General features: G+C 61.4%; 2 protein-coding genes and 1 long non-coding RNA gene across 8 annotated transcripts; 1 reads left to right on the plus strand and 2 right to left on the minus strand.

The window, feature by feature from the left end:
* The first annotated feature begins 1,911 nt into the window (after positions 1–1,911).
* LOC144929692 (uncharacterized) lies at positions 1,912–12,197 on the plus strand. 5 transcript variants are annotated; one of them, XR_013634922.1, is made up of 7 exons: positions 1,912–1,991; positions 2,078–2,948; positions 3,365–3,487; positions 4,707–4,849; positions 6,469–6,801; positions 9,732–10,041; positions 11,737–12,197. It is a non-coding gene; the product is annotated as an uncharacterized LOC144929692 (long non-coding RNA). The 5 variants fall into 5 exon arrangements; XR_013634924.1 differs by lacking the exon at positions 9,732–10,041 and having other exon boundaries at positions 4,707–4,870; positions 6,469–7,149; XR_013634921.1 differs by lacking the exon at positions 9,732–10,041 and having other exon boundaries at positions 6,469–7,149.
* DKKL1 (dickkopf like acrosomal protein 1) lies at positions 1,918–4,844 on the minus strand. The gene is made up of 4 exons (XM_078850085.1): positions 4,692–4,844; positions 3,734–3,871; positions 3,347–3,439; positions 1,918–2,254 (listed from the first exon to the last, which is right to left on the minus strand). The coding sequence occupies exons 1-4, from the start codon at positions 4,815–4,817 to the stop codon at positions 1,928–1,930; spliced, it is 684 nt and encodes a 227-aa protein (XP_078706211.1). The 5' UTR covers positions 4,818–4,844; the 3' UTR covers positions 1,918–1,927.
* CD37 (CD37 molecule) lies at positions 8,324–17,223 on the minus strand. 2 transcript variants are annotated; one of them, XM_078850084.1, is made up of 9 exons: positions 17,073–17,223; positions 15,083–15,156; positions 14,719–14,791; positions 14,280–14,404; positions 13,510–13,584; positions 13,255–13,359; positions 10,934–11,134; positions 10,698–10,781; positions 8,324–9,004 (listed from the first exon to the last, which is right to left on the minus strand). In XM_078850084.1, the coding sequence occupies exons 2-9, from the start codon at positions 15,146–15,148 to the stop codon at positions 8,927–8,929; spliced, it is 807 nt and encodes a 268-aa protein (XP_078706210.1). In that variant the 5' UTR covers positions 15,149–15,156; positions 17,073–17,223; the 3' UTR covers positions 8,324–8,926. The 2 variants fall into 2 exon arrangements, with proteins under 2 accessions (XP_078706210.1, XP_078706209.1); XM_078850083.1 differs by lacking the exon at positions 17,073–17,223 and adding an exon at positions 16,559–16,688.
* Between the last annotated feature and the right edge of the window lie 371 nt (positions 17,224–17,594).

Below are 17,594 nucleotides of genomic sequence, written 5' to 3' on the forward strand. Positions count from 1 at the left end.
GATTCTATGCTGCTTTTGCAATTTTACCTAAGACTGGGATGGTGTTTCCATCACATGAACTGGTGTGTCTGGGTAGCATCTGGCACAATGGGGGCCCTGATTTCGGTTGGGAGGGGGTGTCTGTGCTGCACCTGGCCCAGCAGGGGGCCTCAATATCCATTGGGGGGCCATACACCTCATAAAAATGATTTTGCATCAAGTACCACAGGGAATATTCTGTAGAGCTGAGCAGAACTCAAGCAACCGGGGTTATCTGAGAAGATGGTACCGACTGCAGAGCATTCACACAAGTTCAGCTGATCCAGAGGAGACTTGTTCATCTCGCCAAGCTACCCAATCCTGCTGCCACTTGGGTGAAGAATTCTGTCTGCCACAGGTGTCTGAGCACGGAGGAAACCTGCCTTTGTTTAAATAACCTGCAATTCCCCTCACTCCCAACACACCTTCCCCCAGTGGCTCCAAAACTCAGCGTGAGTGCAGGGATAGTTCTGAAAGTGCTGTATGGGCAGTTTATATAGGGACCCCCCACCTGGGGCTGAGATACAGCTGCCTCTGGGGTGGGGCACGGCAGCTGTTTATACAGATTTAGGCCGATTTACACTGTCTGAGGACCTGGGCCATTGACTCCAATGAAGCTACAGTCAAATACTCCAGCTGGGATCTACCCCCATTGACTCCAATGGAGCGATGGCCGATTGACACCAGCTGGGGATACGTCCCACTGAGTTTCATTCTGATCACCTCATCCTAAAAAGGATCTAGTACAAACAGGCCATGTCTACACTAGGTGCATTTTACTGGTATACTATGCCAGCTGCAGCTACACTGGCAAAGCTGGCCTTTTACTGCGTTGCTTATTCCACCCCTCCCGAGTGAAACCAGTGCAATTTTGCCAGCATAACTGTGTCTACAAAAGGGGTTCTGCGGGCACAGCTACACCAGTCAGGGATCACCCCTCTTCATACCCCTCACTGGCAGAGGCTTTCATGGAGACATGCACTTAGAAGGGGGTTCGATGACAGGTGACAATTACAAGAGGACTGGAAAATCTCTCTGATGAAGAGCGTTGGAAATCAATTGGGAGATGAACATGCAGGCAGCCGCTACAGGCTACAGCCAGCAACCAATGGGATGGAGAAGGTAGATCAGTAACTTTGATCCCCCGTGAGACCAGAGCAGTAGACCCCGAAGCACCCTTCAAGCCTCCCAGGGTCCCGGAGTGGAAGACGGGTGTCCCCAGCTAAGCCAGGTTTGCATAGAAGCTGTAGATTGGTTAGCTCTATTTTCTCTGGAATACTTTTGTTCTGCATAAACAATACTTTGCTTTATGAAGCTGGCGCTCACAGGCATCTCTGGTGCAAGCTAATGTCAGATGTACTGGGAATCAGCCAGAACCCCGCTCCAACGGGAGAGTCTCACAAGTGCCTGCCCCAAGAACGGGGACAGCTGGAGGTCTGAGACCACAGTGGGACACCACAAGGGTTAGAGGTGCAGTCGCCTGCTTTATGATCCTGTACCACGGGGTCCTTCAGCTAAATTGAACAGGGCGAACTGAAAACTAAGCAGAGAAAATCCACCATGAGCCTGCAGAACTCATTGCCACTGGCTTATTCTTGAGGCTAACTGCTGAGTGGACTGGCCCATGCAAGCCGTTTAGGGTGGGCAACCTGTTTATGTTCCATGTCTGCACACCGCTGGGGCACTGGGATCCTGGACAGATCTAGTGGGGTGATTCCTAGAGCCCTCCATAAAAGCAGCAGAGTTCAGAATTTAATTTCTCCAATTTACCCCCTGCCAGAGAGAGAATTTTTATTGCAAGAAAACCCAAGGAGCAGGACTTTATACCCAGATTCACCAGCATGGCACAGACCTCCCCCAGGGGGTGTATCCTCTCCATCGCTGGCCGCGGTCTCTCTCTCCTTTTTTGCTACAGCCTCCTGAAGAAGAAGAAAAAATGCGGCCTCCGTGCTACAGCTTTGTGCCAGGCCAGGGTAAGGGGGGGAGCTTTCTTCGGAGGGCGGGGGGCTTCCATCAGCCCATCCCGGATAGCTAACAGCCTGTGCCTCCTGTCACTAAGGGATGCGCCGTCTGGCCAGCTGGTGTCAGAGGCCTTCCCGGGCCTGGCTTTGCGCCGTAAGTGGATGATGAGGAAGGCCAGCCCGGGGCGGGGGATCCGCAGGACGTGTCTCCCTGGGACAGGCTCTGCTTCTGCCCCACCGCCTGCTCCTTCCTCTCTAGACTCTGTCTGGCTTCCCTGGAAGAGACACAGGTAAATGGGGAATGTGTGACACCGTACCCGGGCCCGCACTTGTGAGGAGATGCCCCTAGGAGGAGAAGGATGTGAGGTTAGAGCTGGGGGGGCTGGGAGCCAGGACTCCTGGGTCCTTTCCCCGGCTTTGGGAGGGGAGTGTGGTCTAGTGGGTTAGAACAGGTGGGCTGGGAGCCAGGACCCCTGGGTCCTTTCCCCAGCTCTGGGAGGGGAATGAGTCAGAGCAGGGGAGCTGGGAGCCAGGACTCCTGGGTTCAGTTTCCAATTGTGTCCCTGCCTCCCTGGGTGCCCTTTGGGCATGGGCAGGCCTTTCCTCCCTCTGTGCCTCAGTTTCCGGAGTGGGTGATCCTGACCTCTGCCTGTTAATAGTGGATGAGCGATGACAGCGATGGTGAGCTGGGACCCTCGAGCTCCTGCAGTGAGGCCAATATTCAGGAGCGTAGCCTTGGGGCCCAGTGTTAGACTCCTTTGGTCTGTTACACCGTCCCCTGGCCCGGAACCTAGTTCCAAAGGTCTGGCAGGCGGGGACAGGGGAGACGGTGGGGTGGGGGTTGATAAGTTTCTGCTACTGACTCTTCTTTCTCCCCCGGGCTGCGGCCCCAACCCCCGTGTTTGCCGGGAGATACAGGCACCAGGTGCCCTGCACGGAGCCTAGCAACAGAGCGTCACAAGTCTGCAGGTACCAGGGAATCAGGAGACAGTGTGTTAAAGGAGCCAGCCAGGGAAGGAGAGGGGTCCACGGGGGGCAGGTTGTGTATAGAAAATGACAGAGCTGGAGAGAACCCAGGAGTCCTGGCTCTAACCACTAGACCCCACTCCCCTCCCAGAGCCAGAGAAGAACCCAGGAGTCCATTGCACTCTGGCTTGTGAGCGTCTTCCCGGGAGTCCCTAGAGGTGAAGTCCCACTGCCGACCCCCAGCAGAGGTCACTCAGGGCGCACATCATCCCCGGCAGGGGCTCTGGCCTAGAGCGCAAATGCAGGGTCCCCACCCCTAGCCCCCCACATCCATCTCCAGCTGGCTCTGGGCTCCAGCCATCCCCTCGTGTCTCTGTCTGTCCCAGCCCCTCCGCACTCACCCGCCATCTCTCCGCCAGGCCCCGCTCCCCCTGCTCGATGGAGGTCACCGTCCTGTCAGAGAACAGCATCGCGCCCGTCTTGTTGTCTGTCACCTGAACGGGACCGGGACCGGCTCAGCCCAAGGAAGGGGGCTGGGGAAGGTACTCGGGTCTGAGCAGGGAACAGCCACAGCACAGGGTGCTCTGGTCATGCCCCCAGTGGGCCCTAAGGGAGGACATTACTTCACACCTCCCCCCACTATCCAGGGAGCTGGGGTCAGGGGGGTTCATTCCTAGGTGAAGATCCACATGGAGATTTCAGGTCCCCTCTTAATTGGGCATCCCTGGGGGAGCCCTGGCAGGCTGGGGGAGGAAAGGGGGCACCACCATCTCCCTGCTCCTGCTCACCTTGTGGATCTCACGGTGGCTGTACAGCGTGGCGTTCCCCACCCTGCGCTGCTCTTTCTCCTCGGTGTGGTAGTTGGGGGGAAGCTTGCGGAAATCAATGGGGGCCTCGAAGCGCCCCTCCTCCTGCCCCAACTCCGCCTGCAACAACCCACATCGACTGAGTCCTGGGAGTTACAGTCCCCCGACCTGGCTCCCAGCCCCTGGATGTAACCACTAGGCCCCACTCCCCTCCCAGAGCCAGGCAGAGAACGCAGGCGTCCTGTCTCCCAGCCCCCGGCTCTAACCACTAGACCGCGCTCCCCTCCCAGCACCAGGAACAGCAGGAATTAGGAAACACACACACAGATTCACACAAAACCCCTCAGAGATATTGAAGTTAGAGTGAGCAAACACAGACAGACAGACAGACATACACAGTCCAACTCCTGCTCCCTCACCCAGCAGAAATGTGGGGGTGTGGGGCGATGACCGTGGGCTGGACGGAGATACAGACAGGGCGTGTGCATGGAGACAGAGACTCAAAAGTAGGTGTGGGATGAGGATAGATGGGACTGGGGGAGAAGGTAGGTGGGTGCCTGGGGCTGGAGGGATGGGTGGGGGGTGCCTGCGGAGGGGTAGAGGGGACGGCTGAGGATGTCTGGGGAGGGGTGGGGGGTCCTTGGTGGCACCAGGGGATGGGGCAGGGTGGGAGTCCCTGGGGCTGGAGGGAGGGGTGGTGGGGGATGCCTGGGGAGGGGTGGGGGGTGCCTGGGGTGGGTAGAGGGATAAGGATGCCTGGGGCTGTCTGGGGTTGTGGGTGCCTGGGGAGGGATAGAGGGGCAGGTGGGGGTGCCTGTGGGTGGGGATGGGTTGTTGGGGGGTCCCTGGGGGTGTCTGGGATGGGGATGGCTGGGGGTCCCTGGGGGCCCCAGGGGAAGGGTGGGGGGTTCCTGGGGGAGCAGGGGACACTCAGTCTCACCCGGCTGCCCCCCAGCAGGTGCTGGAAGCGGCCCAGCAGGCGACGGGCAGCAGGTGGCAAGAGGGAGCCCTCGGCCCCTGCCAGCAGCACAGTCAGGGCACAGACCAGCAGCCACCGTGCCCGCATCGCGCCCGGCCTGTCCAGCGACGTCTGAACAGGTCTGCGGGGGGACAGAGCAGGTGGGTGGGGGGCACAGCCCCGGCCCGGCCCCCTGCCCTCTGGCACCCTCCCCTCACAACCCTTTTTCCATCCCTCTATCCCTCCCTCCCTCACACCCCTCCCTCCATCTATCCTTCCCCCCATCCATCCCTCTGCCACACCCCTTCCTCCATCCCTCCCTCCATCCCCCAGAACTACATCCCCAGACACCTGCATCCTCCTCCAATCCCCAGCCATCCTCCCCACTCCCCTCCCCTCCCTCCCTCCACCCCCATATGCACCTTTCTCTCCCCGCAACTGCCCCTTGTGGGTCCCTCTCCCCCTGCATCAACCTCTCTCCTTTTCTCCCCATGGAATTGCCCCCATCTTTGACCAGCCCTCCCCGCATAATTACCCCAGCTTATTCCCCCTTCTGACCAACACTGTCCCAATCTCTGTGCCCCCATAGCACTGTGATCCCAGCAACCTCCTGATCTCCCTTCCCTCCCCCCAAAACTATCCCACACCTTCAATCCTCCCAGAACCCCCCAACCCGCCCTGCCTTCCCCCACCCCGACCTTCCCCCCACCACCCCAGTTTCCCTCCCCCAGCACCGACCAGCCACCTCCCAGGGACCCGTACTGGCCCGTTTCTCCCAGGGCACTGATTCGAACAGGGTTCTGATTCCAGAACCAGCCGACCTTGGGCACCAGTGCTGGCATGGAGGGGCCCTGTTGTGGGGTGTCCCACCATGCTTGGGCACTTGCCGGGAGGTGCCCATGGCCTCCCCCTCCGTGTCAGCAGCTGGGCAGGGCAGCGGCTCAGGCAGCAGAGTGAAGCTAGGCCATTTCTGTCGCCCCAGTGGCTAAGGCGCCATAACTGAGACATAGAGCAACACCCAACTCTGCTGAAGACTTCCTCTGTACCTCAGTTTCCCCATCTGTAGAGCAGTGGGGACGGCTCTGCTGTGCCTCGCCTCCCGGGGCAGGAGGGAGAAAACAGTTTATATTTTATAACTTTGACAGATAATGATCCAGGGTTATTATGAATAATTGGGCCCTACCAATTTCACAACTGTGAAAAACATGTCACGGATGTTGAAATAAGCTCTTCACTGGGAAATCCGATCTCCCCATGTTGCCAGGAGTGGGGCTGCTAGGCCGGACGGGGTTGTGGAGGGGCAGGGGCAGGACTTGTCTTTCCCCTGCATGGCCGCCCTCCCGTGGGGAAATCAGTCCTATCTCCAGAGGCAGGGCAGAAAGGAGGGTGGTACACCTCCCCTTCAAGCCACATTTTTTCAGGGGGCCCCCAAATTGGCTGGGACTAGCAGCTTGTAGCCCCGGCTGGGGCGATCAGCTCCACCTCCAGGAGCCTCCCCCAGCTGCAGGAAGCTCCACGGCCCAGTTTGAAAGCAACACAGGAGGGAGGCAACCCCCCACAACAGCTTTGTGACCCCCCCACAATCCTCTTTTAGGCTAGGCCCCCCAGGGTTACAACACCCTGAAATTTCAGAGGTAAACAGCTGAAATTGTGAAATTGACCAATCTTAAAACCCTCTGGCCATGAAATTGACCAAAATATACTGGGAATTTGGTAGGGCCCTAATCATGAGGCAGTTGTTGTCTGTATCGATGTCAAGGCCCAGCGCTGCAGGGGAGTTTGGGGAAATCGGTGAACGCCCATGGCCAAGGAGCTCCGAAAGGTTCCCGCTTTGTCACCGTTCCAACCGGTCACCGGCATCGGGCGTGCAACAGGAATGGCCTGACACCGCACCCGTCCGCCTTCGCCAGCCACGCGGCCCGGCCTGGAAATCGCACCGCTTCACGCCGGAATGATTTTCCTCAGGACTCTGTGTGTGCTGCAAAACTGACATTTGCCGCCAGCAACCGATGAGAATCTAGCTCCGGCCAGCCAAAATCCGCCAGGAGCAACGTCGCAGATACGCCGCCGGGAACCAGTGCTGGTCAGGCTGGTATGTGTCTGCTTATATGGGTACTGTGACGATGTGACTCAGCAGGGAGGGGGGAGTGTTGACCTGGGAATTTGCCCTGGGGCTGGGTGGAGGAACACAGGGAACCCCAGGGCTGGGGTCTAAGCTCCCTGCTCCCCCAGAAGGACGTGATTGAGGGGTCCTGGTTGTACCCACAAGCTCTGTTTTGGACTGTGTTCCTGTTGTCCAATAAACCTTCTGTTTTACTGGCTGGCTGAGAGTCTCAGTGGATCCCAGGAAGAGGGGTGCAGGGCCTGGACTCCCCCATACTCTGTGACAACTGGTGGCAGCGGTGGGATCTACTGCACCCCGTGAACGGCGCTTCCTGCAGTAAGTGACTGGGGAGCAGTAAAAGGAAGGGGAATTGATGGGGACCAGGCGTGCTGAAGATCCAGAGAGAGACGGTTTCGGGGGGCGGTTAACCCCTGGGAATGTGTGACCAGAGAGAAAGACTTTTGCAGTAACAGGGTCCCCCGGGGGATTGCAGCGAGCGGTCCCAGGGGCGGAGGAGTCTGCAGCTCGACCCTGGCAAAGAGTCGGTGACCTCAAGAAGGACTGGCACACGAGGGGCTTTTCCTGGAAACCGTGGGAAGCTGCCTGGCCTGCGAGTGGCCAGCAGGGAGATGTACGCTAAACGCCTTAAGAGCGACCTGGTGGAGCTGTGCAGGCAGAGGGGGCTGCGCATCGGGAGGTCCACCAAGGAACAGCTGATTGCCCAGCTGGAGGAGAGGGATCGCTTGGATGACCCGATCCCTGTCCCTGAGGGAAGCTGCCCGGGGGACGCAGCGTGGGCCCTGGGGCCTGACCGGGCTGGGAGGCGTCAGACTGCTGCCCAGGACATCCCGAGACCCTTCCTACCTATGTCTGGGGGAGGGGTTGGGGGAAGTCCAGCGAATACCCAGGGCACATTCCCAGGTCAACACTCCCCCCTCCCTGCTGAGTCACATCGTCACATCAGAGCTTGTGGGTACAACCAGGACCCCTCAATCACGTCCTTCTGGGGGAGCAGGGAGCTTAGACCCCAGCCCTGGGGTTCCCTGTGTTCCTCCACCCAGCCCCAGGGCACATTCCCAGGTCAACACTCCCCCCTCCCTGCTGAGTCACATCGTCACAGGTACCCCTCGCCCGGCGCTGGGACACAGCCCCTCTGGGGTGGGGCATGAGGGCTGGTTATTTGGGGACCCCTCGCCTGGCACTGGGACACAGCCCCTCTGGGGTGGGGTGCAGGGGCTGGTTATTTGGGGACCCCTCGCTGCCCCCTCAACCTGTCCTCCTCCTGCCCGTGTACGGGGAGGGGCATTATCACATTTGCAATGAGCATTTAGCAGTGGGGGGCCTACAATACCAAATAGACCCACTGGGGGCAGCATTTACAATAGGGTCCCCAGCATTTTGGGGGGGAGGGGGGAACTGGGGCAGGGAGAAGAGGGAGGGGACACGCCCTCCTGGTTAATTTTCTCCCTGCATCCCTTGCAAATAACAAAAAGGATCAAATTTTCAGGGCTGGGATCCCACATTTTTATTTTATTTACAAAGTGGATTTTACAAAAGTTGCAAATTCCTGGGGAGAGGTGGGGCAGCTCACAGATGAGGGGAATATCCCCCCGGCCTCCAATCCAGGGCCCCTGCTTCCTTCCAGTGGCAGGGAGCGGAAAGGACCAGTTTGCCCTGCTCCCTCCTCCCCCAGATCTCCACCCTCCCCCAAGGAGAAGAACATTCAGTGGCACACAGACATATTCACACATCCCAACCTCCTGCCCCGCCCTGATTCCCCCCCATAACTACCAGGACCTCTCCCAATCCCCCCTCCCAGTTTGCACTTCCCCTCCCTACTACAGCAAACCCCACTAATAGATACCCAGAGACAGAATGAAATAGCTGCCCCATCCCTACGCCACTGCCCCGAAGGGTGAGCACAGCTCAAGCCATGGTGGGGGATGACACACCGGGGTTGGGGGGAATAGACCAGGGGCCCCGCCCCTTGCCAAGAAGACTCAGACAGACAGGGAAAGAAAGCTGCTTCAGCCCATGCTGGATGGTCCCAGTTGGGGGGCGGTGGATCATGCCCATCTGCACCCCCTCCACCCCCTGGAGCGGGAGGGGTTTCCTAGGAGTATCGGGTCAGCTTGTCGTAGTTCTGGCCCATGTTTCTAAACAGAAACATCGATAACATCATGAGACAGAGCTGGGGGGAGAGAAAGAGAGAGTTACTGGAGGGATCCCACTTTTCACGCCAATCATCCCACTCCTCACACCAACCATCCCCTGACAAGCTGGGGTGGAGGGAGAGAGTTACTGAAAGGATCCCACTCCTCACGCCAACCATCCCCTGACAAGCTGGTGCCATGGGGAGAGAGAGTTAATGGAGGGATCCCACCAACTATCCCCCACAGAGCTGGGGGTCGGGAGAGTTAATGGAGGGATCCCAATCATCCCCCACACAGCTGGGAGAGTTAATGAGGGATCCTACTGCTATTATCAACCATCCCCACAGAGCTGTGGGAGGGAGTTGAGAGATCCCACTTTTCCCACCAACCATCCCCTGCACAGCCTACCCCCTCCACCCCACGGCTCCGTGTGAGTGGGGTCAGGTGGGCCTACCGCCCCCAACAATGCAGCCACACACCCCTGTGAGAAGGCCCCTGAAATCAATGCTGTGATGGGGGATGGGAAGAGGTTGGGGGTGAAGAGGGTGATGGGGGTAGATGATCAGAGGCGGAGTCAGCTCCTGAGTCATTCAGGGGTCAATCCCACAGGTCTGGCGATTCCCTGAAATCTGTCCCCTGCGACCCGCTCCCTGCAGCACAGTGCCCCCTAGTGCCACCCTGGGGCTTTGGGGCCAGCCCTGCCCCAGGGGAGAATGCCCCCCACTGGAATAACCACTTCTCCTAACTCCCTCATTCTTTCCACAGATACTTTATTATTAGGGGATGCTGGGGGGGTCTCCCCATCTCCTGTCTAGGGGGCCCCCCGCGTGGCTCTCAGGCGATGCGCTGCCGACCCCCCCAGCGATAGGCCAGGCCCCTGGGCTGGGGGCTGCCCTGGAGCTGCTGCATCTCCTGCTCTGGCCCCTGGGAGGCGCCGAATGATTCCTCTCGGAGCAGGGAGCACACCATGGACATGGCGTGGATCTGGGGGGAGGAGACGGGGCTGATGTGGGGGGGATCCGAGCTATTCCCCCTCTACCCCCCAGGTTCCCTCCTCCCTGTCCCCACCCCCGGGGTAAGTTACCTTGCCAGTACTCCTGATACATGGGTCCGGTGCGGCAGGAGGGAAAGGGTTAACGGGGTCAGTGTGGGGCAGAGACGGGGCGGGGATGGCCCGGGACACGCTCAGACACGTGTTAACACCGGTGACCCACATGCGGGTGAGGTAACGCAGGTGTGAGGGACACACAGAGGGACATGCATGGCCCACGCACGCAACAACACACGTGGACACATGCACAAGCCCCTCACATACGCACACCAACGCGCACACTCAACCCCCAGCTGCAGGAAGGGGTGTGGGCACCGGCACATGTGGGGACACGGGTTGGGCAGGAACACAGGCCCCAAAACGCAGGCAGAGCGACACACGCGCGTGCGGACATGCCCAAGTCACCGCCCCACACTGCCGCCACACGTGCACGCTGGCGCCACCTGCTGGGGAAGGTCAGGATTTCCTGGGAGCCACTGGTGAGTCTCCTGCACTCCAGGCTGCCGGCCAGCGCCAGGCACAGCAGCTGCAGGAACTGGGGGGGGACGACGACTGAGTCATGGAGGGGGAGATCCCACATCCCCCCCAGCCTTCCCCCACAGTGCCCCCTGGTGCTGATTCCCCATCCGCGGGGGTGGCCCCTGCTCCCCAGCCCTGCCCATGCCCCCCAGGTCTGTTACCTCCATCAGGGCGATGCCCAGGCAGATGCCCACGATGCTGATGATGTTATTGGCCAGCCAGCCCTGGACGCTGTTTGCGCAGCCCTGATTGGATGACAGCAGGGAGAGGGGGCGGGGTCAGAACACTGGCACCTACTACAAAATCCTTTTCCACAACCGTACCAGTTGCGAGCTTCCCCACAGCAGTGCCCCCAGCCAGGGACTCCGGCGCTGCGAGCTTCTCAGGCAGCACTCACCTGCTTGTAGACTGGCCAGTCCCCCTGGGCAGTGCAGAACCCAGTGGCCCTCTGCATGGCCGGGGCCTCGGTGGTGTTGGTGCCGCGCTCGCCAGGGCTGGAGCTGTTGTGACAGGAGCAGGGGTACAGGATGCGGGAGGAGTTGTCCACAACTGGGTTCTGGTGCCAGTCCAGGTACGAGTTCCAGCCACAGCACTGAAGCTGCCAGGAGATGGGGGGGACAGTGGGAGGGCATGGATGAGCCAGAGACCATGGTGCCCACCAGCAGAGCCATGGGGCAGTGGGGGCGTGCACAGGCGTTTCCAGCAGGGTGGGTACAAATCAATGATTAAAAAAAAAAAATTTAAAAATCGGATTTTATTTTATTTAAATCGGATTTTTTTGTTAAAATGCTTTTTGAGGAAAAAAGATACTTTTAATTAAGATACATTATAGCTCAAAGATACCCCCTCATGGAATAGGGATTATAAATTCTAATTCGGTAGTAGGAGACAATATATTCATGTCATGTTTAAGTTTTGTAAATGACTTCCAATAGTTCATGGATTAGGGACCCAATCTTATGGGGTTCCAGCGACTTCTGTATAGAAAGATTAACCTAAATCATCTACCCAATGGGACTCAGGGCTCAGTCGAGCAGATCCCATCAGAGATGCTTAGTTTTGCAGTTCTCAAACTGTGGATTTGTCTCCCCCAGAGGTAACGTGCTTGTTAACAGCAAAAATGTTTCGAAATAAATAAATATATAGAGGTGAGAAATAACCGACCTCAACCCTTGTCCCTCTGCAAATTTGTGTCCACAGAGTCAACCTCGCTCTAAAAGTGCAAAGTTTCAAAAAGTTCAATGAATAGAAGATTGTTGGGGGTGGAATAGATCTGGACAAGCAGAAGACGTCTGGAGAAAAATGTGAGAAGCGAGGGACATACGCTTGTTTTGTTAAAATATTACATGTTTGCTGCTGAAGAAAAAAAATCCAGAACACTTAATGTTGTTGGTTTAGTTAAACAAAACGTTTCAATGTCTGTCTGGTGATGTTCTCCTCCTAACGCAGCCTGGCCAGAAAATCCTCCAACTATTCATGATTAGCCTGAAGAATTGGAGATATTTATGAAGTCACTGGGAGATGAACTATCTGCTTCAATTACTTTAGGTAAATGAAATAACCAAACAGTGATTCGTTTTCTGACATCGCTGTAAAACTAATCTGAAAAGTTTTCAAAATAAATCACTGTGTAAAAACGTATAGTGTGTCCCTTCTAAAAACGAAGCCAACATGTATAGTTGTGAAGAATATGTATTAAGGTTATAACAACCAACAAGAATGCACTTTTATGTAGAAAACCATGATTAAATCGAGTCTTCCTAACTCGAGATTTAAATCAAATCCACCCTGGGACCTGATGTCTACATAGCTGGGCCCCCAGGGGCGGCCTGTGGGGTCTCTCCCCACAGCGTGAGGTGGCCGCAGGGGCCAGATTTAAGCAGTTTTGTCGGTGGCGAAGCGGGAAGCGTCGGTAACGCTTTTGTGCTGCCTAGGCGTGCCTCAGTTTCCCCCCATAAGGTGCATTGTCACCCTGCTGTGGAGAAAGGGTTAACACTGCTCCTTGCGTGGCACAGAGGAGTAACCTGCTGTCTGTGGGGAACGACTGGGCTGCTCAAGAATTGGCTGAACCCGACCCAGAATCTTATCGGGTTCGGAGAGATGCTGAGACCCAAATCCCCCGCCCCCCGCAAACAACTGAACAATCGAGGCCCCCAGGGGTGAGCGAGGGACCAACCAGCTGGAGAATGAAGGGGGAAAAGGGGCTGGAAATGAAGGACGCAGGGACGGGGGGCCGTTCACCGGAGCTGCCTGGCCGGGCTGCGGCTCAACCTCTGCCCCCGGTGCCAGCCTGCGGGGTCTGGCCAGGTCGCAGTCTGCCGTGGAGAGAGACGGGGGTCCCTGGTGCCAACGGCCCCATCTGGGAGGCCAGGAGCCGGCCTCTCGGCGTGTGGGTCCCTGGGGGCCACCCTGCTAGTGTGGTCCAGCCAGAGGCTGGTGTCTCGTAGCCGGGTCGGTCCCAGGCTAGGGGCGGGAGGGACGAGGCTCTGCCAGGGAGCCAGCCCCCAGCTCCTCCCTCCAGTCAGCAGAAATTGATCCGATCGAGGCCCCGGCTAACGGCTCCGAGAGGAGGGACCGGACAGACGATCGGGGTGTCCCTCTTGGGAAAAGGGCCGCAACCCCTCCTGGGGGGAGCCCAGCCACACCGGGGTTTCTCTCACGAGCCAGGCTTCACAGCCAGGAGCAGGCTGTTGGGGAGCTGGGCCCCGGGGGTCTCACCTGCCCCTGAATGAAGTCCCAGCCCTGGTGCTTCTCGCCGGGGGGTCCTGCCAGGGGATAGGTCCGGATGGCGTCCTCCACGAACTCCCGCACCTTGCCACTGAGCTGGGAGGGAGAGAGGAGAGGTGACTTCGCCCGGCCCCGCGAGCTTCCCCCCGGCGCCGGCCGCGCCTCGCCCGGCCCCGCGAGCTTCCCCCCGGCGCCGGCCACGCCTCGCCCGGCCCCGCGAGCTTCCCCCCGGCGCACCCCACTCACCCCGACACGTTGCGTATACAGCAGGACCCCAATGGTGATCTGGACGGCGAAGAGGAGAAAGAGGAAACCGAAATACTGGGGTCGGGGGGGGGGGAGAGAGAAAGGGTGTCAGTGAATCTTCTCAGCCTCAGGGCCCCCCCCCAGCTCCCTCCTCTGACCCCCACCCCTCTGCTCCTCTCCCACCTCGCCACCCATAGACAGACCAACAGACACTGACGTCCCAGAACTGATGGGGGTCACCCCGCAGCTCTGCTCCGCCACTGGGCACCTGTGCTGGGTTGGACACGATCGCGCCCCCCGGTTAACACCAAAACCCTTCCCCCAACCCTGGGGAGCTCAACATTCCCCTCCCAGCTAGGCTGGTACCACCCCAGGCCCTCCCCCCCCAGGGACAGCTCCAGCTCTTCTGCTTTTCTCATTGTTTCCTCTCCCCTCCCGCCAGCAGCCTGGGCCAGGCACCATCTGTGGGGCAGAGCCCTGAAAGGATGTGGCTGCTGGGGGGGGGCGGTGGCGGTGTGTCACATGGTGCCAGCTACCATGGGAAATTGCACCAGGCCCTGAGCTCATGGGGGGAGGAGGAGACTTCCCGCATCAACCCCACTGTGACCCCAGGCTCCCAGCCCCCCACTCTAACCACTAGACCCTCCTCCCCTCCCAGAGCCAGGGAGAGAACCCCGGAGTCCTGGTTCCCAGCTCTCCACACCCCAGACCCCACTCCCCTCCCAGACCAGAGAGAGAACCCAGGAGTCCTGGCTCTCCTGTATACTTACAAATCCCAGCATACACTTGATCTCCTTGAGGGAACCCAGGCATCCGAGGAAACCCATCAGCATGGTGATGATGCCAACTCCGGACAGGATGTAGGACCAGACCTTCAGGGCGTACAGTGAGGAACCTGGAAGGGGCCCGGGCAGAGCTCAGGGCTGGGCGAGCAGGGGGCTGCGGGTCAGGGTGAGGGGCACAGCAGGGCTGGGGGGGCAGAGCTGGACGAGTAGGGGGCTGCGGGTCGGGAGCGGGGGGCACAGCAAGGCTGGGGGGGCAGAGCTGGATGAGTAGGGGGCTGCGGGTCGGGAGCGGGGGGCACAGCAAGGCTGGGGGGGCAGAGCTGGACGAGTAGGGGGCTGCGGGTCGGGAGCTGGGGGCACAGCAAGGCTGAGGGGGGCAGAGCTGGACGAGTAGGGGGCTGCGGGTCGGGAGCGGGGGGCTCACCCAGGACGGCTGCGAAGCTTTGCTGGTCGATTAGGATCCAGAGGCCGAAGCTGAGGATGATACCACCCAGGAGCTGGGGGGGGAGAAAGGAGGGGTTACACTGCGGGGGGGTTGCTCTGGCACGGGCCCCCCAGCCCGGGGCACAGGGAGTTCATGGGCTAGTTGGTGGCTGGCCCCAAATCAGAGATGTCTGCCCCCCACCAGCCCCAGCAGCAGCCTCCCGCTTTAGCACGAGTCCCATCTAGGGAGGGGCAGGGGAGAGCAACCCCCCCAGCCCCAGGCCCTGCCCCCCCATCCCCCCATCACCCACACAGGCCCACCCCCTCCAGCCCCTTGGGCCCAGCCCAGGCCCCCCCACACTCACGAAGAAGAGGAGGTTGAAGAGGAAGAGGAAATATTTGGTGACGCTCAGACACCCCTGGGGAGACATGGCCGGACCTGTGGGGGGAGGGGGGGACATTAATGCTCAGGTGCAGGGACCCCAGCCCCCCCCGGACATGGACACCCCGTACCTTGGGGCAGAGACAGCTGCTGCCCGCCCAGCCCCACAGAGACCCCACTATTCTGGGGGTGATGTCACAATGTGGGGGATGGGACACAGGACCTTCCCCCCCCCCGGATCCCGGGGCCCAGGCCCGCTGCGGGGGTGGGCGGGGGAAGGGCTGACAGCAGCAGTCGCTGGTTCCGGCTGATAAGGCAACTTCCCCTGCCCCCATCACCCGTCCCGGGCCCGGGCCCCACATCCTCTGTCGCTCCCCACAAAGGAAACCACACGGGCCCCATGTGCTCCTAACTCCCCTGGGCTGCTGTGCCGGTGCCCCTCACTCCCGACCCGCAGCCCCCTGCCAGCCTGGCCCTGTCCCCCCCCAGCCCTGCCCGTGCCCCCCACTCCTGACCCGCAGCCCCCTGCCAGCCCGGCCCTGTCCCCCCCCAGCCCTGCCCGTGCCCCCCACTCCCGACCCGCAGCCTCCTGCCAGCCCGGCCCTGTCCCCCCCCCAGCCCTGCCCATGCCCCCCACTCCCGACCCGCAGCCCCCTGCCAGCCCGGCCCTGTCCCCCCCCAGCCCTGCCCGTGCCCCCCACTCCCGACCCGCAGCCCCCTGCCAGCCCTGCCCGTGCCCCCCCACTCCCGACCCGCAGCCTCCTGCCAGCCCAGCCTGTCCCCCCCCAGCGCCCCCCACTCCCGACCCGCAGCCTCCTGCCAGCCCGGCCTGTCCCCCCCCAGCGCCCCTCACTCCCTACCCACAGCCCCCTGCCAGCCCTGCCCTGTCCCCCCCCAGCCCTGCCGGTGCCCCTCACTCCCGACCCGCAGCCCCCTGCCAGCCCGGCCCTGTCCCCCCCCAGCCCTGCCCGTGCCCCCCACTCCCGACCCGCAGCCTCCTGCCAGCCCGGCCCTGTCCCCCCCCCAGCCCTGCCCGTGCCCCCCACTCCCGACCCACAACCTCCTGCCAGCCCGGCCTGTCCCCCCCCAGCGCCCCCCACTCCCTACCCGCAGCCCCCTGCCAGCCCGGCCCTGTCCCCCCCAGCCCTGCCCGTGCCCCCCACTCCCGACCCGCAGCCTCCTGCCAGCCCGGCCCTGCCCCCCCACCAGCCCTGCCCGTGCCCCCCACTCCCTACCCGCAGCCCCCTGCCAGCCCGGCCTGTCCCCCCCCCAGCGCCCCTCACTCCCGACCCGCAGCCCCCTGCCAGCCCTGCCCTGTCCCCCCCCAGCCCTGCCCATGCCCCTCACTCCCGACCCGCAGCCCCCTGCCAGCCCAGCCCTGCCGGTGCCCCTCACTCCCGACCCGCAGCCCCCTGCCAGCCCGGCCCTGTCCCCCCCCAGCCCTACTGGTGCCCCTCACCCCCTGGCGCTCCCAGGAACGGATCTGGTTCTGGTTTCCCGACTTTCGGTACCCTGCCCAGCCCTGCAGCATCAGGCGGACCCAGGCGTCCGGGCGTGGCAGGGGGAGGGCCCCAGGGTGCAGGATTCATGGCTCAGCGACACCTGAACCCGGGGCCAAATGGGGGTGAGCTAGTGTCGGGCCCCCCCGCCCCAACCCCCCCGTAGGCAGGAGTCCCCCCCACCCCCCGCTGGGATCCTGCAGCCTCTGCCCCCCATTCCGCCCCCCACGCTCTGGTGTGGGGTAAGGCCCTGGAGGGAGGGAAAGATAATGGCTTTAGCTCGCTTGGCCTGGCCCCCCGGCCCCCCCAGCCTGCAGCACACTGGGGTCCCCGCCCTGCGCCCCACTGCCATGGGCCCCCCCCCGCGGATTTTCCATCCTTGCCTCATAATTCGCCCCCAAAACACATTTTTATTTAGACTTCTGTACCCCCCCCCAACTCCATCGCCCCCCCCCATGTGGGGGGGTCACTCACCGGGCTGGGGAGCCCCTGAGTGCCGGGATCGAGCCCCCCCAGGAGGAGCAGCGTCGGGGGCGGCAGGGGCTCGGGCTCCGTCTGCTCCGTCCCCGTCCCCCCCACAGCAAAGTTTCAAAACTTGGTCTCGTCCCCGCCCCCGCTCGCAGCTGATTGGTCCAGGCGATGCCGGGGCGTTAACGATTAATAATCGCCCCCCCCGGCCCCGGCCGGATCCGCTTATGATGGATCCGCGTCGCCCTATGGTGGGGAGACGGGCGGGGCAGTGGGGGGGGGTGGGAGGGGAGCCCGGGGGGGGGGCGCTGGGAGACCCCGTGGCCCCCGCAGGGGGGTGGCCCGCGGCTCCAGCTAGCCCCGCCCCCAACCGCGCGTCAGCCCCGCCCCCCGCCGGGCCCCGCCCCCGGCTCCTGACCCCCCCCGCCGGGCCCCCATCGCCCTTGAACCCCGCCCCGCCAGGTGACGCCTAGAACCGGCGGGGGGGCGGGGAGACGCGACGCGGGGCGGTCCGCGGGGGAGACGTGG

This window comes from Lepidochelys kempii, chromosome 23 (genome assembly GCF_965140285.1).
Source record: "Lepidochelys kempii isolate rLepKem1 chromosome 23, rLepKem1.hap1, whole genome shotgun sequence".
Lineage (NCBI taxonomy): Eukaryota > Metazoa > Chordata > Testudines > Cheloniidae > Lepidochelys > Lepidochelys kempii.

Excerpts from the sequence above, each read along its gene's own strand:
- CD37 (XM_078850083.1), bottom strand. The coding sequence starts at position 16,688 with ATGAATCCTGCACCCTGGGGCCCTCCCCCTGCCACGCCCGGACGCCTG. Across the intron at positions 14,405-14,718 it reads AAGCTTCGCAGCCGTCCTGG|GTTCCTCACTGTACGCCCTG; the intron begins GTGAGCCCCCCG and ends GGCCCCTTCCAG. Across the intron at positions 10,782-10,933 it reads ACTGGCCAGTCTACAAGCAG|GGCTGCGCAAACAGCGTCCA; the intron begins GTGAGTGCTGCC and ends TCATCCAATCAG.
- DKKL1 (XM_078850085.1), bottom strand. The coding sequence starts at position 4,817 with ATGCGGGCACGGTGGCTGCTGGTCTGTGCCCTGACTGTGCTGCTGGCA. Across the intron at positions 3,872-4,691 it reads ACCTGCTGGGGGGCAGCCGG|GCGGAGTTGGGGCAGGAGGA; the intron begins GTGAGACTGAGT and ends GGGTTGTTGCAG. Across the intron at positions 2,255-3,346 it reads GCCTGGCGGAGAGATGGCGG|GGAAGCCAGACAGAGTCTAG; the intron begins GTGAGTGCGGAG and ends TGTCTCTTCCAG.